A 26,562-nucleotide genomic window follows, 5' to 3' on the forward strand; every position below is an offset into this window, starting at 1 on the left:
GCAGCACTTCCGGCAGGCGCAGCGCTGCTGGGGGGCGCGGGCGAGGATGGCGGCGGAGAACCAGGCCAGTCAGGAGAGCGCCCTGGGCGCCTACTCGCCGGTGGACTACATGAGCATCACCAGCTTCCCGAGGCTGCCGGAGGACGAGCCTGCGCCCGCCGTCCCTCTGAGAGGCCGCAAGGACGAGGACGCCTTCCTCGGAGACCCTGATACCGGTGAGGCCCGCTGGCCCAGTCCCTGCCCCCTGGGACGGCCCCGGCCCTCCTTCATTTGCGCAGAGCATCACCTCCAGCTCCATCTCCCTAATTTACTCCCTTCTTCCCGGACCTCTTCCTTCTCCCTGTCTTTGTTAATTATCTGGTGGGATTGGGAATGCATTTCTACCTTGGAGGCTTAGGATGCGACAAGGGAGAAGGATGCCGGGAACTGCAGTAGGAGGGATTGGGGTTACCCTTTCGGAAGAGCCAACTAATAAGGAAGGAATGTTGGAGGGGAGATCCTAAAGAGCAACTGTGATCACCCAGAGGGGACTTTCTGTAGTCAAGGAGAAGAGAATAGGAGAAACCAAGTCAGAGACTGCAGCAGGATGGATAGAGGCTAGGCTTTGAGAAGAACTTCCCCACAGCCAGGGATTGTGGGAAGAAGAGACCATGAGGAGAAACTGGGAATCTCTTCATGTCCAGGGAATGGTAAAGAGAATATGATTCCCATCTATCTGCGAGTGATAGGTTTGGAAGACAGGGGGATGGACTGCATGACCTCTCAAAGTCCTTGGGGACCAGAGCACCTTCACTGCCCTGTGGATTACCTCACCCCTCCCAGAGCAATGGATCAGGCCAAGCCTGATCTTAGTAAGGTACCCTGCCCCCTAGGAAACAGGCCCCAGAATTTTACTGTATTCCCTTCAGCCCTCTGCAGGAACAGGCAAGGCCAGGAGTGGAGAATAGGAAAGGAGGAGACAGGGCTTGGGGGAGAGCTGCGGCCAAGAGCTCTCTGAGCGTTTCTTCCCTAATGCTCCCTCTCCTATCCATGTGGCTCAGCTCTATCCTCCCCTCCATTCTTCAACCTCCATCTCCCATCCCTCATTCTCTCAACGTCACTTCCTGACATTAGAGCATCCTTCTGCTTCACTCTCTCTTCCTCTCCGTGCCTGCACTTGAGCCCTATCCCTTACCAGCCTAGCAGATTCTGCTTCTCAGCCCAGCCCTCTCTAGCTTGGCCCTTCTGTGGCCATGCCTAGCCTGATAGCCCCAAATTCTTTCTCCCTCCACAACTTTCCAGTCACCTGGCCCTGACCAACAGCCCCTGCCAACCTGACTAGATGGATCCCACCTGGAGGGAGTTTGAGGGGAAGATGGGGAGGCTTTGGGACATCAAATGTCAAAGCTGCCGATTAAAATTTCTTTTCTGGAGGGAGTAGTTCTGGAATCAGGAGGTAGCAGGAAGAAGTGTCCTGGTGGATACCAGCCTGAAACCAGGTCCTTTCTTCGGGGGTCAGGATTGTTACTTTTGGTCCCAGCAGTCATTATGGGACAATGGATACAGTTACCCCGACCAGCCTGTGTTCCCTCTTCCAGCCTATCAGGGAATGCCTATCTCTCCCAGTCTGGAGATTGGAAACCCCTGATATGATTTATCCTCATTTTCTATAAATATCTTAGCATTTCTCAAAACCTGTGGTTATTTATTTGTACAAACTTTGATTACCCCATGTCTGTAAGCCCTATGAGGATAGGATCATGAGTGCCTTCTTCATCATCCTTTCTATACCATCCAGCGCAGTACTGAGCTCTGAACAAAAAATTGTTGATTACGTAAATGCATGAAAGAGAAGATCTCATGATGAAAGAGTGGCAGGGGAGGAAGTTCTCAAACCTCAGGGAGCACCTTGGGGAATTAATACAGGCTCTACCCTAAACTATACAAAAATCCAGCAGAGACCCTAGTCACCTGAGTTTCTGGGAACATGCACCTCATGCCAAGGTTGTGCACTAAGGTTCCAAGGACTTTGCCATCCTACCAGTGTAGTCATTTCAATGCCATGTTTCCCAGCACTGCGTCCAAGCCCCAAGGCTCCCCTGGCCCAGTTGGACCAGCTTGCTGGTTAATATGACCGCCTATGTTCTCAGTCTGCTGATGCCACCTGATGGTGCTGCCCCTTATGCAAGACTTTGGTTGTGCCCAGCTAGCCTCTAGTCTGCTGTTCCCCAGAACCAAGTGCCAGGCGCCCCACAGCAGGCCCAGTGAAACAGAGCTAGATGGTGACCACTCCAAGATTAGGGACACACTTTATTTACTCTTTTTGAGTTCCAGGCCTGCGTTCCTCTCTTCCCCAGATATTCACCTCTGAATATCCTGCAAGTTCTTCACCTTCAGCATGTTCTGTGCTGTACTCATACACCCACTCTTCCTCTAATGTCAATCTCAGTTAATGACACTGCCATTCCTCCAGTTCCCAAGGTAGAAGTCCAGGAGCCACCCATGATTCTCTCCCTTCCTCTCATTTCTAAACAGTGATCAAATGTTCTCTGTCTCCCTTCTAAATATCTTCCAAATTCTATCTCATCATTCCTGTCATCACCACTGTAGATTTACCACCATCCTCTCTTAACCTGTAGTACCCATAGGTAATATAGCAATTCTTCCTGCCTCCTGCCTCTCCTCCACTCCCTCCCACCCCCAGCCCATCCAACACCCTGCATTTTTTTTTTTTTTTTGGCTGTACCCATGGCTTGCAGAAGTTCCCCAGCCAGAAATCAAACCTGAGTCACAGCAGTGACAATGCCAAATCCTTACTAGACCACCAGGGAACTCCACACCCCCTTGCATTTCTAATCATGTCACCTTCTGTTTCAAAAATCTTTAATGACTCTCCCTCAAAGGATCGAGCAAGCTGGATATGATCCCAGTCTCCAACCAAGATCTCTCTCCTGAGTTCTAGACTTGCCAAGCCAACTCTGTTCAGGGTTCTTTTGTCATAAACCCAGCTAAAACTGAGCTACATCTAAAGAGAATTGTATTGGTAGTATAACTGGAAAGTTCAAGGATACAGAGCTTCAGGCATAGCTGCATCGAGGTACCTGAAAGGGAATTGGCTTTTCTCCATCATTTGCTTTGCTTGCACTTTTATGGGCTTCATCTTCAAAAAGCCTTCCATCTTGTGAGGGAAAGATGCCCCAAACAGCAACAGACTTACAACCTGGAGAGAGAGAAAGTCTTTCTCTTTCCCAATAGTTTCAGCAAACAAAACACAGAATTTGAGTATCATTGGTGGTAGTGCTAGTCACATGAACCTGAACCAATCACTGTACAGAGGTACCTGTTCTGGTTGTCTAGGCCTAGGTCAAACACTCAGTCTGGTCAGGAATGAGGAAATGAGGAATAAGAAAGGAGATTTGGGGAGTTCCCGTCATGGCGCAGTGGTTAACAAATCTGACTAGGAACCATGAGGTTGCGGGTTCAGTCCCTGCCCTTGCTCAGTGGGTTAACGATCTGGCGTTGCCATGACCTGTGGTGTAGCTTGCAGATGTGGCTCGGATCCCACGTTGCTGTGGCTCTGGCATAGGCCGGAGGCTATAGCTCCGATTTGACCCCTAGCCTGGGAACCTCCATATGCCGCGGGAGCAGCCCAAGAAACAGCAAAAAGACAAAAAAAAAAAATGGTATCTAAGCAGATATTAGATGCCTACTAGGCCAGCTGCCTTCAGACTACTCTTGCTGTTGTCTCATGAGTTCATAATAGCCAAAATTAAACTCATCCTTTTTTTCCTCAAAAGACTTGTTTTTTCAGAGTTCCCATTATGGCTCAGCAGAAACTAATATGACTAGTATCCATGAGGATGAAGGTTCGATCCCTGGCCTCGCTCAATGGGTTAAGGATCCAGTGTTTCTGTGAGCTGTGGTGTAGGTCACAGATGTAGCTCAGATCTGGCATTGCTGTGCTGTGGTGCAGGCCAGCGGCTACAGGTCCGATTTAACCTCTAGCCTGGGAACCTCCATATGCCATGGGTGCAGCCCTAAAAAGACCAAAAAAAAAAGAAAGGAAAAAAAAAAAGAAGACTTGTTTTTTCTGATCCCAAACTAGGCTTTCCCCAGTGTCTGGCTGTTGTCCTTACACATCAGTAAAATCAATGGTATTAATTCCCCACCACATACATACTGGGTACTCGGTAAATAGTTTTACTGAATAAATGGATAATTATATTCACTTATATATTCACATATATTCATAATAAATGATTGGTGGAATAAGAAATTGAGTTTTTTTGTTTGTTTGTTTGTTTTTTTGGTCACACCCATGGTATATGGAAGTTCCCAGGCCAGGGATCCAACCCACACCATAGCAGTGACCCAAGCCACTGCAGTAACAATGCCATATCCTTAACCCACTGTGCCACAGAGATGTCCAGGAAGTGTTGAATATATCTAACTCTGATAAGGCCATATCACCTTCACTTCCTGGCTCCTCATATCTAATTGGAGAAAACATTTTTAAAGACAAGTACCTGGAAATATCAACTAGAATTAGCTTATAAGTTTCATTTTTGAGGATGGAAATGGCTCCTGATGCCATGTGGAGCAATGGAAAGGAGGTTTTCGGGTTACACAGTCTCTTGGTTCTGCCTTTTTTTTAAATGCATGACACTAAGCAGGCAATATCACCTTTCTCATCCCCAGTTTCCTCATCCATAAAATGGAGAGAGTGGGTTCTCATAAAGTTATAGGAACGCTTCAGTGAAGGAATGTATGTAAAGTGCCTAGTATATAGTTAGCATCAAAAAATATAAGTTTAGGAGTTCTCTAATGGCGCAATAAGTTAAGGATCCAGCTTTATCACTGCAGCAGCTTGAGTCACTGCTATGGTGTGGGTTCGATCCCTGGCCTGGGAACATCCACATGCCATGGCACAGCCAAATAAATAACTATAAGTTCAAAACCCTTTCCTTCAGTTCATTTGAAACTTCTAGGAAACAAGGAGAGTTCTGTCTCCACAATAGGAATTTAAAATCTGTTTGTTGAATGAATTCTAGTTTTGTATACAGTCTCTGTGCTGCTGGTACTGAAGGTTAGAAGCAAGCATGATCAACTGAGGGAGGCTTCCAGAAGACAATTTCTTTTTTTTTTCCATAAAAAATTTAAAACAAATTACATGTTCACGGGGGAAAAAAAAGAGAAAAAAAATCCTCTTCTCCATTCTATCTCCTGCAATTTTCCCTCTTTATTAATACATAATAAAATATGTATACATTAAAATAGATGTATTGACTTAAAAATAACAAAAGAAATATATGTAAGTAGTAAAAATTTCAAACAATTCTCCAACTCATTCCCACCTTCAGTATCTTTCTCCAAAAGTAACTTCCATAAATAATTTCTAAAAATTACATATATATATATATATATATACATATATATATATATATATATATATATATGGTTTCTTGTTTATACAAAAGAGGGGGGTATAGATCTTGAACACCAGGTCATTGAGCTTGGATTTTTATCATTTTAGCATGAATCAACCATGATAGTATTTTATTTTATTTTATTTTTATTATTTATTTATTTTTTTGTCTCTTTGCCATTTCTTGGGCCGCTCCCGCAGCATATGGAGTCTCCCAGGCTAGGGGTCTAATCGGAGCTGTAGCCGCCGGCCTACGCCAGAGCCACAGCAACGCCAGATCCGAGTCCGAGCTGTGTCTGTGACCTACACCACAGCTCACAGCAACGCCAGATCGTTAACCCACTGAGCAAGGGCAGGGATCAAACCCGCAACCTCATGGTTCCTAGTCAGATTGTTAACCACTGCGCCACAACGGGAACTCCCATGATAGTACTTTAAACAGGAAAATATAACATTCAATTTTTAATATTACCCACAGACTTTTAAAGGGGTTATACTCCTAGGCCATAGTAGCAAATGTTCAAAAAATATTTACTGAATGAATGAACTTTTAAACACATCATGAGTACAGTCATGTACTAAGGCTAAGATTTCAGATTATTTCTTTACTGTTCACAAACACCCAGAACCTTTAGGCCATTTTAGAAACTTGGGTTCAAGGCTAATATAATCCAGAGAAGGGAAACAATGGGATGGAAGAGGGTCTCTGCCTGGCCTAGGTGGAGAAGAAGTGGAAATAACTTTGAGTGAGCACCTGCAGAGAGTCTGGTATACCTTGCCGCATGGAATCCTTGTTCCCATCTGGCCAGTTAGGGATCAGCTCTATTATCAGGATGAGGAAAGTGAGGCTCATGACTTGTCCATGATCATCCCGCAAGTAAGTAGCTTTCCAAGCTCCTCTGCCTCTACTTTTATTACCCTGAGATCCATTCTCCAGACAGCAGCCAAAGGGATCTTTTTAAAACACAAAACAGATGGCTTCATATTTTTGCTTAAAACTCTCCAGTGGCCTCCTGTGGTTCTTAGGGTAAAATCCAACCTTGTTACTAAGTCCTCAAGACCCAGTGCATCTGACCTAGCCTCCACCCCACTCCTCTTTCTCCTTGCTCCAGAGCCACCCAGATCTTTGTTAATTTTTGTTTGTTGTTTTTTTTTTTTTTTGGCTGTTTCCAGACCAGGGATCAAACCCACATCCCAGCAGCAACCCAAGCCACTGCAGTGACAACCCTAGATCCTCAACCTGCAATGCCACAAGGGAACTCCTCATTATTATTTTTTCCTAATGCACCAAACTCATTCCTATCTTAGGTCCTTTGCACCTGCTGTTCCTTCTTTCTGGAACACTCCACGCACTCACTTCTTGTTCTCATCCCTTAGTTCTCAGCTTAAGTCACCTCTGCTTCTCCTTGCCTAATTTCCCCAGCTAAGCTCCACAAACACGTGTCATTGTTCTCTATCATTTCATCCTTTTTCTTCATGGCAGCTGCCACAACTTGTAATGGTATACTCCTTGGTTAACTTAACATCTTTTGGAATTCCTGCTGTGGTGCAGTGGGTTAATGACCCGGATTGTCTCTGTGGTGGCACCAATTTGATTGTTAGCATAGTGCCACAGCTGCAGCTCACATTTAGTTCCTGCCCAGGAACTTCTACATGCTGCAGATGCGGTCCAAAAAGAAAGAGAGAGAGAGAAAGAAAGAAAGAAAGAAAGAGAGAGAGAGAGCAGAGAGAGAGAGGGAGGAGGGAGGGAGGGAGTCGGGAGATGGCGGGATGAGCTCTCTGCGCTCGAGGTCGCTCGATCTAGCCTATCGATCTCTCTCTCTCTCGCTCCCTCTACATCCCTCACCCTACCGCTCCGCCCTACCCCCAGCAGACTCGCACGAAATAAAAAGAAAGAAAGAAAGACAAGAAAGATGTTTATTATCCTCTTCTCTGGTCTTTGAATCCACGAAGGCAGGAACCATCTGTTCTTTTAACCTAGCATCTAGCACAGGGCCAGCCTCATAGCAAGCCCTCCCTGTTTGTCCAATGAATAAATGGATGGATGGACAATGGTAACAAAGTTGGAAGCAAAGGTCTGTCCACTCAGTTTTGGGAGCTGCCTCCTAGCATAGAAGGCTGGGCCCCAGGTGGGGCAGGATCTGGTTTCCAGGGAGGGCCCAACCCCCGCCTCTCTAGGAAGTGTTCTCAGCCCGGGGTCCTGGATCCCGGGAAATCTGACCTAGGGGCGGGAATCCAACTGCCTTGTGGCCCATTTGGGGGTCCCAGTCTCTTCCAAGTTGGGACCACCGCCCCTCATCCCTGCCCCTACCCCCACGCTCCCTGGAGTGCTTGGGGAGACGCTGAAAGGGGAGCGGTGCTAATCAGTGGCGTTTGTTTGACCTGGGCGGGAGAGGTGGGGGTGGAGGGGTACGCAGAATAGCCCCGCCTAGAGGGCGGGCAGGGCTGGGTCAGAGCTGCCCAGACCGACCCCCGGCCGCCGCCCCGCAGACCCGGACTCCTTCCTGAAGTCAGCACGTCTGCAGCGGCTTCCGTCGTCGTCTTCGGAAATGGGCAGCCAGGACGGGTCGCCGTTTCGGGAGACGCGCAAAGACCCTTTCTCTGCGGCCGCTTCCGAGTGCTCCTGCCGCCAAGATGGGCTCACGGTCATCGTCACGGCCTGCCTCACCTTTGCCACGGGTGTCACTGTGGCGCTCATCATGCAGATCTATTTTGGGGACCCCCAGGTGAGGGAGAAGGAGTGCAGAGGGGCAGAAGGGGAGAACATGGGGAGGAGGGGTGAGAAAGTGCTTGAGGAGAGGTGAGAACTGAGGAATGCCTGAGTGGTGGAAGGGGGCCAGCAAATAGAAAGGGGAGAGGGCGGTGACCCGGGAGCGGAAGGTCCCGAGGGAGGGGCTCCTGGGCAGGAGGGGGACAGAGCTCAAGGAAGAGAACTGATCCCGTGGGAGTCACTTGAGGTAAGCAGGGAAGAGTCACAAGGGAGAGTCAAGAGGACAAAAGGGCAGGGCTCCCACTCTCACCCCCACCCTCTGTGGAGGTACCTGGGGGAGATATGGGGGCTCCCATTGCCCTGACCTACTCCTCTCTCCCTTCCAGATATTTCATCAGGGCGCTGTGGTGACTGATGCTGCCCATTGCACGTCGCTGGGCATCGAGGTGCTCAGTAAACAGGGATCTTCGGTGGATGCAGCTGTGGCAGCAGCCCTGTGTTTGGGAATCGTCGCTCCACACAGTTCAGGCCTGGGCGGGTAAGAAGCTCCCAGCTAGTGGAGGTTGGGGTGCCCCAGCCCCCCTTCTATCTTTTGGCTTGTGACTTCACGCAGGGGTCTCCAAGTTTGAGCAGAGGGGCAGCTAGACCCCCAACTCCTTGCATTTTCTCTTTCTACACCCCGATCTTACTCCCTTCTCTTTATATGGAGTCAGAGGAGGTTTTCATTTTTTTTTAAACTGGGAAAATGATTTCATAAACTATAAAGTGAGGGAGATATACTGTCAATAATTAAGGCTGTGGTACTTAAACTTTTAGGGTTTACAAATCGTTAAATCCCTGTGAGTCTGATGAAAGCTATGGATTCTCTGTCCTCCAAAAATACACCCCAGGGCAAGAACACTCAAGACAGAAACTATAAACTGACCACCCAATGGCCACATCCAGGACAGAGACTGGTTTGGTTTTTAAAAATTTGTTTGCTAATGTTAAAAAGTTGAGAATTTTCATAAAAATCCAGCTTTCTAACATTTCTTGAACAATCAGGAGACCTGGTAACCTTGGGCCTACATTCCCACATGGCTTCAGTTATCTGGAGCTGAATAGACGCTGCCTCCCATGATGGGGCTTGTACTGTCCACTTGGCCATAGTTCCTACCACTCCCTTTTGTTTATCTGTCCTGCTTTCCCTATTGTGTCACTTGGCTTTCCCTCTTATGTTAACTGGCAGGCCAATTATCTCAGATGTAACCCCCATCTCAAATGGAAACAAGCTACAGAAAAGGGACAAGCTAAGTCTATACCTTGGCTCCTGCAAGACCAGCCCTCCGAGCCCTACCCAAGAAATTCCACTTTTGGTTGTGTACAATCAGTCCTTACATAATTCAGTCCTGGGAGAGGGAGCAAGGACATACTATAGAGGCAGGTGCAGGAAGCTGGCAAGGGTCCAGCTGTGGTAGGGGGAGGTGATGGAGGGGGGAGCAGAACATCCTGTTCTCCCAGTCTCTAGGTTTTCCCTAATCAGGGATTAAAGTCTCCAGTGACAGACTGGAAGAGGTCCGTGGACTCTGGATCCCCCACCCCCTTGATTTCACTTCCCACCCTGGTAGGGTGGCTGAGTCTCTGAATTTCTGCTGGGGAGGGGCTCAGACACCTGACTCCTGATGACAAACTGAGTGTATAGCCATCACTGTTGCGAGGGGGAGGTGTTAAGGGATGGCAGGTTAATTGTTCAGAGGAAAGGCATTCTTATCACCCTCCCCCTTCTGTATTTCCCCCAGTGGGGGTGTGATGCTGGTACATGACATCCGAAGAAATGAGAGCCGCCTAATTGATTTCCGGGAGTCTGCACCAGGGGCTCTCAGAGAAGAGGCCCTGCAGAGATCCTGGGAGACCAAGGTGGGGACCCTGGTGCGAAGGAGGGGGGTGGGATGTCTCCCTTCATTGCCCTTCTGCTAACCCAAGCAGTACTTTGCTGAGTATTTACTGTGAAGGTGAGGAAAAGAGTTAAGCAAGATGCTCTTAAGCTATGAGGGAGACAGACAGCCCCCAAAATAAAATAATGAACCAAAAAATCTGGATGGTTGATAACAAGCAGTACAGCAACACCTTACTTCTCTGGCGACCTTGCCTATCTGGCACATAAGAAAGAAGAAAAGAGGTCACTGAGCAGCCTGGTGTGTCACAAAGTAACTGCACTATCACTCACACATCTCACTCTGAGCCTGATGTTGCTAACTTTCCCAGCCATGACACATTGAAAGATTATAGAGGAACTGCTAGAAGCAGTTCCTACTGAGAGCAAAGGAGGAAATAGAATAACTTGGAAAAACAGATATTTAGTGCAGCGGCAAAAGCCAAACACCTCCCTGAATTATCACAGTTCAGAGTAATGGTGTTGTGATATGAAAAGGTTAAATGAAGGTCCCCTGTCCACAGTTTTAAAAGGCAGGAGTAGGTATAATCCAATATAGACAGGTCTCCATCTAAATTGGTTCTGTCTTGCTCTTAAAAGGGTTTGCTTAATTTATAATTCCCTCAACTATGATAGATAAATGAGGCCTTTCTGCATTTGTGGATAGGAAGTCAGGGAGATAGGAGGGATGCCTGCTGGGGACAGCTTGTCCCTCCTCTGGGATACTTGGCCTGTGTCTCTCCCCTGTGCCAGCCCCCCATCCCTGGCTTGGGGCTCTGCGGAGTTCAGCCCAGCCCCCCCTTCCAGTGACCTGGTCTCCTCTCTCCCTCACCTGCCCGCCTTGCCCAGCCTGGGCTCTTGGTGGGGGTCCCCGGAATGGTGAAGGGGCTACATGAAGCTCACCAGCTCTATGGCAGGTAAAGATTTTTCCCTTGGGGACCAGGGGCCCTGCCTGCACTCCTCCTTGGGTGGCCTTCTCCCACCTTCCTAGATTCTTCCCTTCCCAACCCTCCCCTCCTAATATCCCCTTCCCTTGCCAGGATTCTCCTTCCCAGGAACCCCCCCTCCCCCCCAGGACCCCTCTTCCTTCCCCCAGGACCTCCTCCACACCCTGCTCTCCGGCTCCCCCAGGCTGCCATGGTCCCAAGTCCTGGCTTTTGCAGCAGCTGTGGCCCAAGATGGCTTCAACGTGACCCATGATCTAGGTCAGTGGGGCCTTGGGGGGGTGGGTAAGGGAAAGCCATGAGGTTGCTGAGAAGGGAGAGGTAACCTCTCAGATTTGGGGCTTAAGCCAGAAAGTGCCTCTCTTCCAGTTTGCTCCTCAGATCCCCCCTCCCCACACTACCCTGCCTTCACTGCGAGGCAGCCTCCAATGAGGCGATCTGGGAGGACCCTTATACACTGCCTCCTCTAGAACAGACTCCCGAGGGGCAGGAGTGTTTAGGGCCAGCTTCTCAGCCCTCTGCTGCTCCACCTGTTGCGTGTCTAGCCCAGCCTCCTGTCCCTGCCCGCAGCCCAGGCCCTGGCTGAACAGCTGCCACCCAATGCGTCTGAGCACTTCCGTGAGACTTTCCTGCCCTTGGGCCACGTGCCACTCCCTGGCTCGCTGCTACGACGGCCCGACTTGGCGGCGGTGCTGGATGTGCTCGGCACCTCCGGCCCCGCCGCGTTCTACGCCGGCGGCAACCTCACGCTGGAGATGGTGGCTGAGGTGAGCACGTGGAGCCCTTCTGCCCCGGAGGACCCTCCTGCAGGGACGTCCTCTTCCCCCTTGCTCCCCTGTCTTTCTTTCTACATATGTTTACTGAGGATTCCATTTACTTGAAATTCTGAAATAGACAAAACTAACGTCAGAATAAGTGGTTCATGGGGTTGGAAGGAGTTGACTGGAATGAGGCACAAAGAACCTTCTGGGGTGATGGGAATGTCCTATCTTGATTAAGAGAGGTAACTTTGAGTTCCTCAAGGCTGGTACCAAACCATACAGTGGCCTGTCCTGGCCCTCCCAGGCCCAGTGGCTTCCCAGAGCCCATAGTCCCACCCTGCTCTTGGGTTTTCTAGGGACTGAGGAAAACACCTCCTTCACTGGTGACTCTGAGGACTGGGGAGGATTGACACAAGGCTACCAACCAACTCCAAAGAGTCTTAGACTGACAATAATGGATTCTGAGAACAGTTAGCAGTATTTCAAAACTACTGGTGGAAAATTATTTTCAAGATAAGGATAGACAGACCAAGTCAGTTGTTCTCTCATCTGTGCGATGGGGGTGGATATATCCATCTCTGCCATACAGTATGGGAATTAAACAGGTCCATCACTCATTCTGCATTCATGGAGTGCCGGCTATGTGCCAGATCCTGTGCTGGGCACTGGAGATACAGGCGCCCATCTCAAATGGATTTACCTGGAAAGTCCAGCAGAGTACTGGCCTTAGATCTGCTGGGTCCAGGAGCTCCATCTGCTCTGTAAGGACTTGGTCTCTCTTTCTCGCTCTCTCTTTTGGCCTCAGAACTCTACTTTCCTCTGTTTGAAGTTACTCTCTCTCAGATCCTTTCCACACCTGTCCCCCACCAGCCATCCTTACATCAGCCATCCCAGAGAAAGAGCAGTTCTCATCCCAGTAGTTCCAGCAGAGCCTCAAGGCTGTGTCTCATGAGCCTGTCATAGGTCTCATGGCTACTTCCCAAATCAATCACTGTGGCATGAAAAAGGAATGTTCTGATTAACCTTACCTGGGTCCTGTATCCTCTCCTGGAGTTGGAGAAGGGGATGAGGGAAACTAGCAAAGACCATCAGAGCTTTAAGAGAAAAACAAAACGAAACGAAACACGAAATTGAGTTTATGAACTTGCTGGACAAGGCCAAGAAATTCAATGTGTAGTTCACTGAGGGTAGATTAGAAGTCAGAGGTTTCAAGTACTAAAAAGTACTAAAAAAGGAAAAGATACCTAGTGGCTGTGCTAATTTAGGATTGACAATTAGCAAGCTGGATAGAATGTACAGTTTGTACAAGATTGGTTCACTGGTCAGTAGAGTGCTCAGTTATATCCAGTAAGGGTTATTCCTTCCAGAGTCAACCAGAGTTCATGGTTTTGGAGTGGCTTTAGGTGGCTATAGTGAAATGCAGAATTCAGTTTTGATAACTCCTAGACAAGTGCTGCTGTAAATGGAAAATCTTCCTTCTACATAGGCAGAGGGTAGTATGTGCAAAGACATGGAATCATGAGTTCAGGATCTGCACATCACTCTGGGTCGCTGTATAGAGCTCATCAGGATATAGCAGGACATGATTGGAGAGGTAGGCAGGGGCCAGATCACAAAGGGCCTTGAATGCCAAGCTAAGGAGATCATTCACAGATTGTACCTAGCACAATGTCTGGCACATAGGGGGTGCTTATTGTTAGTGCTTTTCCCCTTCCTTCTTCCTGGGGCACCCAGAGCTAAAGACCATGATAGGCATTGCAGAAGGCACCAAAGTTATAAACATCTGATCTGTTGTGATCCAAACATAGGACTTAGGCCAAACCTGCATGCTCACAGTGTCATGTGTGATTCACAGAGGTGGGGGATATTCTTTCCCCTCCAGGCTCAGCACGCTGGGGGTGTCATAACTGAGGAGGACTTCAGCAACTACAGTGCCCTCGTGGAGAATCCTGTGTATGGCGTGTACAGAGGTGACCTCTCCCCCAGCTCCCAGGGTCCCCACTCAGGAGAAGCCTCCCAGTCCATGGCCACATCCTTTTGGCCTAATGACTCCTCCCCATTTCATGAGAGAGAAACTGAGGCAATGAGCTGCCTAAGCAGCCAACCTAAAGCAAGCCAGAGACAGCCTACTTTCTGAAGTAGTTGTAGGGTTAGTTACCCCAAGTATTTAGGATATGGGGAGGGAGGTCTGTTCAAAGGCTAAGGCCTAGAAATTGGGGTTCTGGCTATTAGGTTTTCTTGATTTGGGTTCTGTGTTGCCTCCAACCACTCCACAGCCCCCACTCTCACTGCCCTGTATTTCCTAAAAAGAATCCGTAAAGCCAAAATCCATCTTCGCTTCAGGTTAGAACAAACCCTTCAAGACAGTCATAGACCCACACCCTCATTGTTCCAAGAGGAAACTGAGCCCTAGGGAAGGAATGGAACTTAACCTACCAGATTCAAAACCAACGAGGAACCCAGAAAGCCACACTTATGACATGGGCAAGGCCTGTGTTTGCTGAACCCAAAGTGGCAGGTTCCTAGTCCCTCAGAAAGTTCTCAGGCTTTCCCCCCTCAAAGGGGCCCAGATCACCTCAGGCCCCAGAAGAGGCTTCCTCCGAGTTCAGGTTTCCAGGCCTCAATCTCTTGAGCTGATTCCTCTGCCAGAGGTGCTAGTACGTGGGGCCAAAGAAGACCATAGCTTTGGAGCCAGGAAGACCTGGGTTTGCCATTTACCTTGAACGAACCACTTCCCATTCTGAGCCTTGGAAATAATAACAGTGCCTACCTCTCAGGGTGGCCATGAGGATTTAATGAGATGAGGTTAGAAGTTACCCTGATCAGAATGGGCACTGAATGTATAGTATTTGACTTCCATTTGTCCTCCCGTGCCTGGGTTCTCTTGGCAATGCCAATAACTCGATACTCTGGGTTCCCCTTATCTCCTGTAACCTTGGACCAGCTGCCTGTTTGTGCCTCAATTTCTTCACCTATAAAATGGGGATATAACAATAGCTGTTATGAGTATTAAATGAGTTTGTTAGTTAATGTTATGTGTCAGGTATTATTATTATTATTCCTTTGATATCCAAACATCTAATAACAGGGGCCTTGAATAGGAAGAGAAGTTTGCTGTTCCAACAAGTTTCAGGGGTGGGACCATCAGGGGCCCTGAGTACTATCCTAGCCTGAGGGAGTGGCTGGAAGGAGACACAAGGTGGACCAGGAATCTGGACATTTGGACATCTGGACACCTGTCCCCCGCTTTGCCAATGGACTGCAGTGTGACTCTGGGCAAATCAGTTTTCTCAAGCCTTCATTTCCTCATGTGGAAGAGGAAGCAAAGACAAGTGTTCTGGGTTGGAGTCCTGGCCCTGCCCTTGACTCCCCATGTGAACCTGGGTGGGTCCCTTTGCCTCTCAGTGCAGTTTCCCTATCTGATGGGGGGTTCAGTGCAGTGGTCCCAGTCTTTGTGATGGTGGGATGTGGAAATGCCTTGACCCCTCCCCTGCCATCGGTCATTTCTTGTCCTTTCAGGCCACCTGGTTCTCAGTCCCCCAGCCCCACACACAGGCCCTGCCCTCATCAGTGCTCTCAACATCCTCGAGGGCTTCAATCTCTCCAGCCTGGTATCCCGGGAACAGGCTCTTCACTGGGTGGCAGAGGTAAGGCTGACCCCTCCCCTCCACCTTGGGTCTGGGGTAAGGGGATGGGATACTGCCGTAAGGCAGGACTAAATCACCTCCAACTTTTCTCACACACAAAGATCCTGGTGTAGGTGCTGGGCTTGGCAGCCTCTTCCATACCCCTGCTCTGTTTTCAGACCCTGAAGATTGCCTTGGCTCTGGCCAGCAGACTGGGAGATCCTGTCTACGATTCTACCATCACTGAGAGCATGGATGACATGCTCAGGTGGGTACTCAGGGCTAGGACCCTGGGTGCTACAGAGGTGGTAGTAGATGTGGAGAAAGAATCAGGTGGAAAGCAGCTGGTGGAACAATAAGGCCTGAAGTTCCAAGTCAGTTTCAGCTCAACCCAACTCACAGCGTGACGCTAGCTGCCACGCCTTGCGCCTCAGTTTCCCCATCTGCACAACAAGGTGGTCTACTTCATGTGGCTGTCAGGTATTTTTTACTTTAGCAGGGTATCTGTAAGGACGCATCTGTTCTCCCTTTTGAGTGGAAAAAGAAAGCCTAATAACAATGAAAAGAGCCACCAAGCAAATACTGGAGGTGGTGGGGATTTTGATTAAAATATACCTACATTAGCAGCAGGACATAGTAGTAACTCTATGGGCTCTCGTTGGACTGCCTCAGTTCAACTCCCAGCCTGACTATCCACTAGCTGTGCAGCTTTGGGCAAGTCATTTAAACTCTCTAAGTCTCAATTTCTACAAGGGCCTGACAATAATGGTGCCAACCTCATGAGATGGTGCTGAGGAGTAAACGAGATCATCCATGCAAAGCACTTACCAAGTTGTCTGGCACATAATAAATAGTCAACAGATAATCATTTTTATTATAAACTGGTAATAGAGGTAAGATTGATTACCATTTAAGTGCTACTTAAAGACTAGCTAAAGGTAAAATTAGAAGCCAAAAATATAGTTCATGTAAATTTGCACTAATACTCAAACAACCTTCTATGAATTCAGTTGGAAATAATGAGACTAAATGAACAGCTAATAATTGGAAAACAGAAACAGAGCCAACTGAAATCATAACCAGGTCAAGGTCATAAGGATAGAGCCTAAAAACCAAGCCTCCTCCCCCCACCCCCAGACCACCTGAAACAAAACCCTGTGTGCTGTCTCTGTGGCTACCAGTCCTCATGGTTGAAAACTGAATGAATATCTTCAGTAATCCTGATAACTTGTCATTCGCTAACCAGTTAGAATAACTGGCTAACCATTATCAGGTAAGAAACCCTCAGCTGAACTTTTAAAAGTGGAGAATTCCAAGTTTTCAAGATTAATGCAAATTTAGCGCAGTGGTTAACAAACCCGACTAGGAACTATGAGGTTGCGGGTTCGATCCCTGCCCTTGCTCAGTGAGTTAACGATCCGGCGTTGCCGTGAGCTGTGGTGTAGGTTGCAGACGCGGCTCGGATCCCACGTTGCTGTGGCTCTGGTGTAGGCTGGTGACTACAGCTCCGATTGGACCCCTAGCCTGGGAACCTCCATATGCCGTGAGAGCGGCCCAAGAAAATGCCAAAAAGACCAAAAAAAATAAAAGATTAATGCAAATTTAGCTCTAAAGTACACACACACACCTATATTAAATTAATTCAACTAATTTATCCAATAAATAGTTAACTAATGTGCCTTGAAAAAAAGTTCTAGGCGTTCCTATCGGGGCTCAGAGGAAACGAATCTGACTAGTATCCATGAGGATGCAGGTTCGATCCCTAGCCTCCCTCTGTGGGTTAAGGAGCAGGTGTTGCCATGAACTGTGGTATAGGTCGTAGATGCGGCTCAGATCATGAGTTGCTGTGTCTGTGGTGTAGCCCTGTGGCTACAGCTCTGATTCGACCCCTGGCCTGGCAACTCCATATGCCATGGGTGCAGCCCTAAAAAGACAAAAAGAAAAGAAAAGAAAATTCTAATAGCATGTAAATATTCCTGTATATAAAACCCTCCTCCGACTAAACTCTTAATAAATTTTTAGTTCTGGACCACAAACACTAAGTTAAATGAATTCAGTTTGTCCATTTAAAACAAATATTTTCTGCACGTCCACTCTGTTTGAGATACTTTCATAGAAGAGATTAAATGAGCAGAGCCAAGTAACTAAAAACTTAATTTAAACATGAAATAAACATTGGCTCTAGAAGAAAGCCTGAATAATGCCTAAATACATTCATTCAGTGCAATAACTGTTTTCTATTTATCCCCTATACTCTAGGAATAGGTGAGCTTCTGTTCTCTTAGGCCTAATAGTTCGGTTGGGGGAGGCAGATAGTAATCAAATAATTACACAAACAGACATCACAAAGCGTTGAGGGGTGGGGGATGATGAGAGCCTGTTATATGTTCATCTCCTACCCCTTGTCTTTTCAGCAAGGTGGAGGCCGCCTACTTCCGGGGCCAGATCAATGACTCTCAGACAACCACTGCCCCGCTCCTGCCCATCTATGAGCTAAACGGGGCTCCCACAGCTGCCCAGGTGCTGATCATGGGCCCTGACGACTTCATTGTAGCCATGGTCAGGTATGCCAGCTCAGACTCAGGACTCGGAACAAGGGATCATGTGGACCAGGAAGGAGGTGGGGGTTGGGTGGGAGTGAGGCCAGGCTCAGGGCTTACCTGGCCCTAACCTTGGCCCTCAGCTCCCTGAACCGGCCCTTTGGCAGTGGCCTCATCACCCCCTCAGGAATCCTGCTCAACAGCCAGATGCTGGACTTCTCTTGGCCCAACAGGACTGCTAACCACCCTGCGCCCAGCCTGGTAGGGTCTTGCTCCCCTCCACCCCTGGGGCTCTGAGGTGAGGTAGGAGGTGTAGTAGTATGACTGCTCCTCCCTCCCTACTTCTGGGAAATTACGGTATAAGGAAAAACAGCCTAAACAATGTATACACTTCATTCCCAGCCCAAGTCTAGAGCTCAGAGCTGGATGGTTTCCAAAGAAACCTCTTCTCATTCTGCCACTGTCTCACTGTGTGACCCAGAGAAAGTCTTGCCCCCTCTCTGGGTGTCAGTTTCTTCTGTACAGTGAGGATATCGGCCTCCTTTTGGTGCTTTGGGTATTTTTCAACAGTAGTAGTCTATGATGCTGAGTCAGTAGTAGTCAGTATGATGCTGAGCTGATGGGGGCTCAGCTCTATTTTGGGGCACTGAGGAGATATGAATTATTATCTATTTGGAGATCAGTGCTCTTAATACCCTCCAGGCAGGGGCCCCAGCAGGACAAAGACAGCTGGAGATGACCAGGGTGGGGATTATTCTGTTCTTTCCCATAGTCATCTATCTGTCTGTCTGTCTTTCCTTCCTTCCTTCCTTCCTCCCTCCCTTTTTTCTCCCTCTCTCTCTCCCTTCCTTCCTTCCTTCTTTTTTTTAAAAATTAGAATATAGTCCATTTACAGTGTTGTATCAATTTCTGCTGTACAGCATAGTGACCCAGTCATACATATATTTACATTCTTTTTCTCATACCATCTCCCATCATATTCTACCCCAAGAGACTGGACACAGTTCCCTGTGCTGTACAGTAGGACCCACAGTCATCTTTCTTGGCTTGATCCCTCTCCTGCCACCCACAGCAGCCCCATAGCCTTATGGCTCCATTACCCACTTCACTTATCCAGGGATCCTGCCCATTTCACAAAGAGCAAACTATGGTCTAGGAAGGGACCCGTCTCCATGAAACCTGGGCCTGTGGAACATTCAGGAGAGGGATAGGTGTTGCAAGAGTGGGGGAATAGCCCTTTTCTGTCTCGCCCGACCCCTTATCCCTCTGTGGTCTCCATCCTCTGACAACAGGAGAACTCGGTGCAGCCAGGGAAGCGGCCACTGTCCTTCCTGCTGCCCACTGTGGTCCGGCCGGCAGAGGGACTCTGTGGGACCTACCTCGCCCTGGGGGCCAATGGAGCTGCCCGGGGCCTCAGCGGCCTGACACAGGTGAGGTTTCCCCCATGTGGCCAGGAGCCATGCTATGATCTGGGCTGCAGATGCCCTCCTGTCTCTGGCTTGTCCTCGCCTCTTACTCATGCAGTTAACATGAACCAAGACTGCTTTGTGCCAGGCCCATCCTGAGCACTTGGGACATGCACTGCATTGGTCTTAGCAAAAATAGAGCCCCGATGGTCCATGTCTTCCCAGGTTATAGGGGAAGTCACAGGGCCAGTAGATTTGAGGAGTGATATAACATCTGGGCTGCCGAGGTTCTGTCAACCTCAAGTCCCATCATGTCTCTAGTCAACATGTGAATAATGAGCAGCCCTCTTTGGGATCTGATTTTGAAAGGAAGGTCCTGCTACCTTCTAAAACACCTCACAACAGTTCCACGAATGTGTTGAGCATCTGATATACGTGTCAGGCATGTATTTGGCACCTGGTGAGTTAACAAACCTGAGCTTTGGAATCAGACACACCTGGGTCCCAGCCAAAGTGCTGCCAATTTCTGACTGTGTGATGTCGGGGAATTCACTTAGCCTTTCTGAACCTTAGTCTGCTCATCTGTAAAATGGAGATAATAACAAATAGCTAATATTTATGGAGTTTTTACTAAGTGGCAGACACAGTGTTACATGTGTTAGCCCTTTTAACCTTCCCAACTTTGGGAGGAATCCTTATTTCTTTTTCATAGATGAAGAAACAGAGGCCCAACAGTTCCCTGGCTCTCTCCAAACTCTGGAATGAATCACTTTTCTTCTCCCGCCCTCGGCTTCCCCTCCATGAAATGGAGACAGTCATCATAGGCCTGCCTGTCTTCTGGGGTGTTGGGAGACTCAGAGGACACCCCTGGTATAATGTTCTAAAGACTAAGGAACCTGGACAAGGGGCAAGGACTCTGGATCCTGAACCTACACCTCTGGGACAGCCCTGACTTCTGCCCCTTGGTTGCCTCCAGGTTCTGCTGAATGTCCTGACCTTGAACCGGAACCTGAGTGACAGCCTGGCTCGTGGCCGCCTGCACCCGGACCTGCAGTCAAACCTCCTGCAGGTGGACAGTGAGTGCAGAGTAGAGGTCCCCTTGGGGTGGGCACAGGACTGGGTGGAGAGGGGGGCTCCTTCCAAGGGTGCCCCTGCCTCCACCAGTACCAACTCCTTGCCATTGAAAATTTGGTTTCTTTCAACCTGTTGGAACAGTGAAAGATCTGGAGTTTGGAACCTGTCTTGCCATTTTCTGGCTGTGGCCTTGGGAAATTCATGTCTCCACTCTGAGTCTCAGTTTTCTCATTTGTAAAATACTATAAAGATGTTCATTTTGCAAACCATTCATTCAGCAGTTTGCACTGAATACTTTCTATGTGCCAGACATTATACTAGGTGCAGTTATAGGCAGACAGGAAAATAAATAATTGAAGAAATATGAGAAATCAAAATAAATGCTCTGCAGAGCACTAAAGCAGGATCATGTATATGACTGACTCGATGACTGGGGAAGCCTTCTCTTTGGTGACATTTAAGCTGAGATCTAAGAGTGAGAAAGCACCCACCATGCAAAGAACTAGGGCAGGCTTTGTAGGTCAAGGAAACAAGTGCAAAGAACTCATGGCAGGAATGGGCTTCGCATGTCTTAGGAGTAGAAAGGAGACCAGGGTGAGTGAGGGTGACATAAACCAGAGAAGCAGGGGCCAGATCATGAGCCTTATAGGTTATGGTGAAGAGATAGACTTTCCTCTAAGAAGAATAGGTGCTTAATTTTGGACACAGCTTAATTTCATGGGAAAGTTATGTGTACTATTGAGGAGTTTTTATTAGAACAATGTATTATGCTAGTCCAGAGGGGATACAGAATTGAATGAGATATGGTCCTTGCTTGTTCAGTCTCCCCATTTTACATCAGATAAAGAAACTGATCCTCACAAAGATTATAAACTAGTCAAAGACCAACCAGTAAATGGCAGAATGGCAGAATTGAGATCAGACACATGCCATGCCTGGCTGATACCCAGACTCGATCCTTTTTTGTTGGGGGGGGGCACACCTGCAGCAGGCAGAAGTTCCCAGGCCAGGGATTCAAACCCACACCACAGCAGTGACAACACTGGGTCCTTTAACCATCAGGCCACCAGAGAACTCTGCAAAGACTCAGTTCTTACTGCATGGCTCTTGATATCTCCTGGACTAAAGCATGTTGGAAGCCCCAGACCTAGATCCTTAGTAGTCACATCCTGTTGTTGGCTAGTGACACTGTGGATCCCGAGTTGATGGTTGATGAGGCTAAAATCCTTGAAAATGAATACTGTTCAACTAATACCTTCTGGTGTGTATCGAATGTAAGGTTCTGTGCTAAGTTACCATGGGGGTGGGAGATGCTCATCCTGGCCCTGAAGACAGCAGTATGAGGCGTGGAGACTTGAAGGGAAAGTTCACCCACCTGAGGACTCTGGGAGGCTTCATGGAAGAGGTGATAACTAGCTGGGCCTTGACACAGGAATTTGGCACATGGAGGTAAAGAACATTCTTGAGGAGGGAAATAGGCTGGGCAAAGCCAGAGAGAATGGCTCAGAGTACGGCAAGAAGGCCAGCTGGACTAGAGACATTGTTTCCCAAACTTCAGAATTTATCCAATATCTTCATGATTTCTGCCATATTTACACGCCATCTAAAGTGTTGTTTTCCTAATGCATGTCTACAAACAGACTTCCTTTTTAACCTAAATGTATTTTAAAAGTAAATCTTATAATCACAAATGGAAAAATGGCATCATTTGCCACAAATAGATGATAAATAACTACAAAAAAAAATCAAATGTTTTTAGGTTTTAGTCAGATGCTTTTGCCCATGGAAAGTTCTGAGGCCTGCTCTCTCTTTTAAAGAAGGAAATCGGAAATGTTAGAGACCTGGAATTCCCATTGTGGCTCAGCGGGTTAAGAACCTGACATAGTGTCATGAGGATGTGGGTTTGATCCCTGGCCTCGCTCAGTGGGTTAAAGATCCAGCATTGCCATGAGCTGCGGCCTAGTTCACAGATGCAGCTCAGATCCAGCATTACTGCAGCTCCAAGTCAACCCTAGCCTGGAACTTCTATGTGTTGCAGGTGTAGGCATTAAAAAAAAAAAAAGAAAGAAAGAAAGAAAAGAAAAAAATGTTAAAGACCAGACTTGAGTATAGTACTTTCTATTCCTGAAAGGATTGGAAGTGAACCATAAAGGGAATACATTTCCAACTCTGGGATTTAAAGCTATTTAATGCTGTGTCTTTATCTCAAGAACTACCCCAATCATCCCATTTGGGAAATAAGAAGATCAGATTTTTGTTGAGGTGAGGTTACAGGACTTATCATGGAGGTCCATGTTAAGAAGTATGGGCCTAGTGTTCCCGTTGTGGCTCAGTGAGTTACCAACCCGACTAGTATCTATGAGAATTTGGATTTGATCCCTGGCTTCACTCAGGGGGTTAAGGATCTGGCATTGCTGTGGGCTGTGATGTAGGTCACAGACACAGCTCGGATCTTGTGTTGCTGCAGTTGTGGTGTAGGTTAGCAGCTAAGACTCCGATTCGACTGACCCCTAGCCTGGCACCTGCAGCCCCCAAAGCAAAAAACAAACAAAACGAGTAGAGGGAGACCCAGTGAATAAATAAGCAAGATGCAGGTAGCCATAAATACTTTGAAAGAAAATAAAGCAAGGAGTTCCCATTATGGCTCAGTGAGTTAAAGACCCAACATTGTCTCTGTGAGGATGTGGGTTCAATCCCTGGCTTTGTTCAGTGGGTTAAGGCCTCAGCTGCAGCTAGTATGTGACCTCTAGCCCAGGAACTTCTAAAAAAAGAAAAAAAAGCAAGGTAAAGACAGGGACCTCTATTTTAGATAGTGGTAAGGGAGGTTCTTAAAGATTGGACTGAAGTAAAGGGAGCCAGATTTGTGACTATCTAGCAGGCGAGGATTCTAGGCAGAGAGAAGAGCAAGTGCAAAGGCCCTGAGGTAGGAGCATGTTTGGTCTCTTTGAGGGACAGCAAGAAAGCTAGGGTAGAGTTAAGCAAGAGAGAAAGAGAGGAAGGAAATGAGGAAAGGAGTTTAGAGAGCTGCAAGATTCCAAATAATGTTGGGCCTTACAAGCCTTGGTAAGGACTTTGGATTTTTAGCCTAAGAGTCATCAAAGTGAAAGGTTTTGAGCAGGGGAAGTGGCATGTTCTGGCTAATGGCTGCTGTGTGAATAGGCTGTAAGGAAGCAGGACTAGAAGCAGAAAGACCAGTTAGTGGGCTATGCAGTAATCTTGGCAAGTAATTATGGCAGCTTGGCATAGGCAGGTGGAATGAAGACTCCAAAGCCAAGCCCTTTTTTCAATATTAAGAATAACTGTATAGGGAGTCCCCATCATGACTCAGTGGTAATGAATCTGACTAGTATCCATGAGGACGAGTGTTCGATCCCTGGCCTTGTTCAGTGGGTCAGAGATCCGGTGTTGCCGTGAGCTATGATGTAGGTTGCAGACATGGCTCTGATCCCGAGTTCCTGTGGTTGTGGCATAGGCTACAGCTACAGCTCCAATTTGACCCAGGCTGGGAACCTCCATGTGCTGTAGGTGTGGCCCTAAAAAGACAAAAAGACAAAAAAAAAAAAAAAAAAAGAATGACCATACATCATTGATCACTTACCATATGCAAGGCTCTGAGCTCTGTGCTTTCTTTTATCCCTGCAACAATTTTATGTAACAGGTTCTCAGATAATCCCCATTTTATGCATGGGGAAACTGAGGCTTAGAGAAACAAAGCAAGTTTCCCGAGGTCATACAGTTCCTCAGTAGAGCATCTACTCTCTACTCAGGACCAGGATTCAGGTCTGACCATCAGACTCCTGAGCCAGTGCCCTGAACTCTCTGAATGTATGTTGGGGGATGGTTTTCAGGTGAGTTCACAGAGGAAGAGATTGAGTTCCTGGAAGCCAGAGGTCACCACGTGGAGAAGGTCGATGTCTTATCCTGGGTCCATGGCAGCCGGAGAACCAACAACTTCATCATTGGTGTGAAGGACCCTCGGAGCCCAGATGCAGCCGGAGCTACCATCCTGTAGAGCAGCAGGGTGGGGGTGGGGGGGTGTCTCTGCTCCCCTCCTTTGCATGTTCTTAGAGTCCCTCCTTCTCCCAGGTTTTGTCTCAGAGGGACCCCAAGGATGCCCCAGATCAGGGGCTAGAGGGGATGCTTAGCAAACCCTATTTCCAGAATAACTGGAAAATTCTCCATCTGGAGGCCTGTGGTGGTGGTGGTGGTGGTGGTGGTGGTGGTGAGTATTAGTGCCCACAACCAAGCAGGCAGGACCTTGAGGAGTCAGACTGTCTGTCTGTCTCCTTTCCCTCAGCTATGCTGGCCCTGAGCTTAAAGATGGGTTGCAAACCCTTCTCAAGGGTCCTCACCACCCCAACATCTCCAGTTGGGCCTAACCTGGGCCTTGTCTTCCAGCTCCCTTCTGTCCCCAGCCTCATTTCTTAAATGACTAGGATTTTTTTTAAATGGACCATCCTGGGGAGGGGGTGCTCCTCTCCTCCTCCCACCAGGTTGAGGTGGGGGCCTTACATTGGGGGGGACCCAGGGTGTGGGGTGGGGTGGGGGGTGGGGACCAGCTCAGGGGCTTCCATTTGCAAAGGGGAATTAAAGAAAGAATATTGCTTAACCGTGGCTTTGACTGATTTCATATTTGGTTGTGTTGGGAGTGGGAATGAGAGAAGAGATGCTGGCTCAACTTGTTCCAGCAGCCTTGACTCCAGGGCAAGTTAGAGTCAACTTTGTGGGAGTTGTAACAATATCTGCCATCTAACCAAGACTTGCATTAATAAAAATAATTCATAACAATAATTATAATTATAGATAGAATCTATTGAACACAATGTGTGCCAGGCTCTATGCTAAATGCTTTATATGGATAATCCTAATTTCATTATAAAATCTTCATTAGAGATCTCATGAGGTAGGTACTGATGTTATTCCCATTTCATAAATGTGAAGCTGGCATAAAGAGGTCAAGGGGTTTGTATAATGTTCCTCATGCATTAAATGGAAGAAATGGGATTCAGCCTCAAGATGTTCAACTCCTGATGTGTGTGCTTAACCATTTGCACATCTACTAGGTAGACTATTTGTTATAAAGTATACGTTATACAGTCTACATCAGAAATACCTTTTACATATTATGTCATTCACCCATGAATGTATCTATTCATTATATTATAGGCCCTTTGTTAGGCACTGGAGATTCAGAATTGAACAAGAAATTTTATTATGGATTTGCACTCTGCAGGGGAAGTCAAACATTAAAGAAGTACGGACACAAATAATTAGGATAATTGCCATCACGATAAGCTCCATGAGGAATGCTGTGAGGATGTATAATAGGAAAGGTAATCTAGTTCAGTAGTGGGATGGGATCAGCAAAGTCTTCCTCAAGGTAGTGAGGATTAGTAAGATTAACAGAAAAGGATTAGATGCATGATGTGGGGATATCATTTTAGGCAAAGGGAACAATATGTGCAAAGGTCCCATGGTTAGGAGATGGAAGAATGGCAATGTATTCATCCAAGAGCAGGAGTCAGTCAACAAACTTTTTCTGCAAAGAGCCAGATACGAATATTTCAGCTTTTCAAGCCATATGGTTCTTGTGGTAACGTTCAACTTTGCTGCTATAATGCAAAACATGCATAGGCAATATATAAACAAATGGCTGTGGCTGTATTCTCATAAAACTTATTTACAAAAACAAGGCCTAATTTGGCCTAAGGTCGGCAATTTGCTGATCCCTATTCTGGAACATACTGAGATGATAAGTGAAGAAACTGATGAGATACAATATTCTTATGAGTCTGATATTTCTCCATTTTTATGGATGTGGGAATCGTGGTTCAGAAACATGAAGTAACTTACCCAAGATCATTTAGCTGATAATTGGCAGATTCAAGACATAAAAGCAGTCTGTTTGACTCCAAACATCATGTCTTTCTCTTCTTTGAAAAAAAAACTTTATTACTTTATCTGATTACAGATGTAAGTCATTCAAATATCAAACGTATCATAAACATGTAATGTAGATGATACATCCCCTCAAAAATCTCAACTTTCCAATAATGTCACTATCAATGATTTAGTACATATTCCTCTAAATATTTTTTTCTATGTATAACATATTCTTATTCTGTTTAAAAGTAATAATGGGATAGCATTAGTCACACTATATATAACTTTTTTAAAACTTACCA

The 26,562-nt window shown here is 47.3% G+C and overlaps 1 protein-coding gene across 3 annotated transcripts; it reads left to right on the plus strand.

Annotated features, from left to right (window-relative positions):
- GGT7 (gamma-glutamyltransferase 7) lies at window positions 1-24,986 on the plus strand. 3 transcript variants are annotated; one of them, XM_047771255.1, is made up of 15 exons: window positions 1-215; window positions 7,895-8,130; window positions 8,501-8,652; window positions 9,893-10,010; window positions 10,876-10,943; window positions 11,158-11,231; window positions 11,541-11,737; window positions 13,614-13,701; window positions 15,251-15,378; window positions 15,537-15,625; window positions 17,772-17,921; window positions 18,041-18,158; window positions 19,190-19,327; window positions 20,280-20,379; window positions 24,226-24,986. In XM_047771255.1, exons 1-15 carry the CDS (start codon window positions 47-49, stop codon window positions 24,387-24,389), a joined length of 1,989 nt encoding a protein of 662 aa, XP_047627211.1. In that variant the 5' UTR covers window positions 1-46; the 3' UTR covers window positions 24,390-24,986. The 3 variants fall into 3 exon arrangements, with proteins under 3 accessions (XP_047627211.1, XP_047627213.1, XP_047627212.1); XM_047771257.1 differs by having other exon boundaries at window positions 20,280-20,372; XM_047771256.1 differs by lacking the exon at window positions 10,876-10,943 and having other exon boundaries at window positions 11,123-11,231.
- The last annotated feature ends 1,576 nt before the right edge of the window (window positions 24,987-26,562 follow it).

The sequence above is a fragment of the Phacochoerus africanus genome, chromosome 3 (assembly GCF_016906955.1).
Source record: "Phacochoerus africanus isolate WHEZ1 chromosome 3, ROS_Pafr_v1, whole genome shotgun sequence".
NCBI classification, from domain to species: domain Eukaryota; kingdom Metazoa; phylum Chordata; class Mammalia; order Artiodactyla; family Suidae; genus Phacochoerus; species Phacochoerus africanus.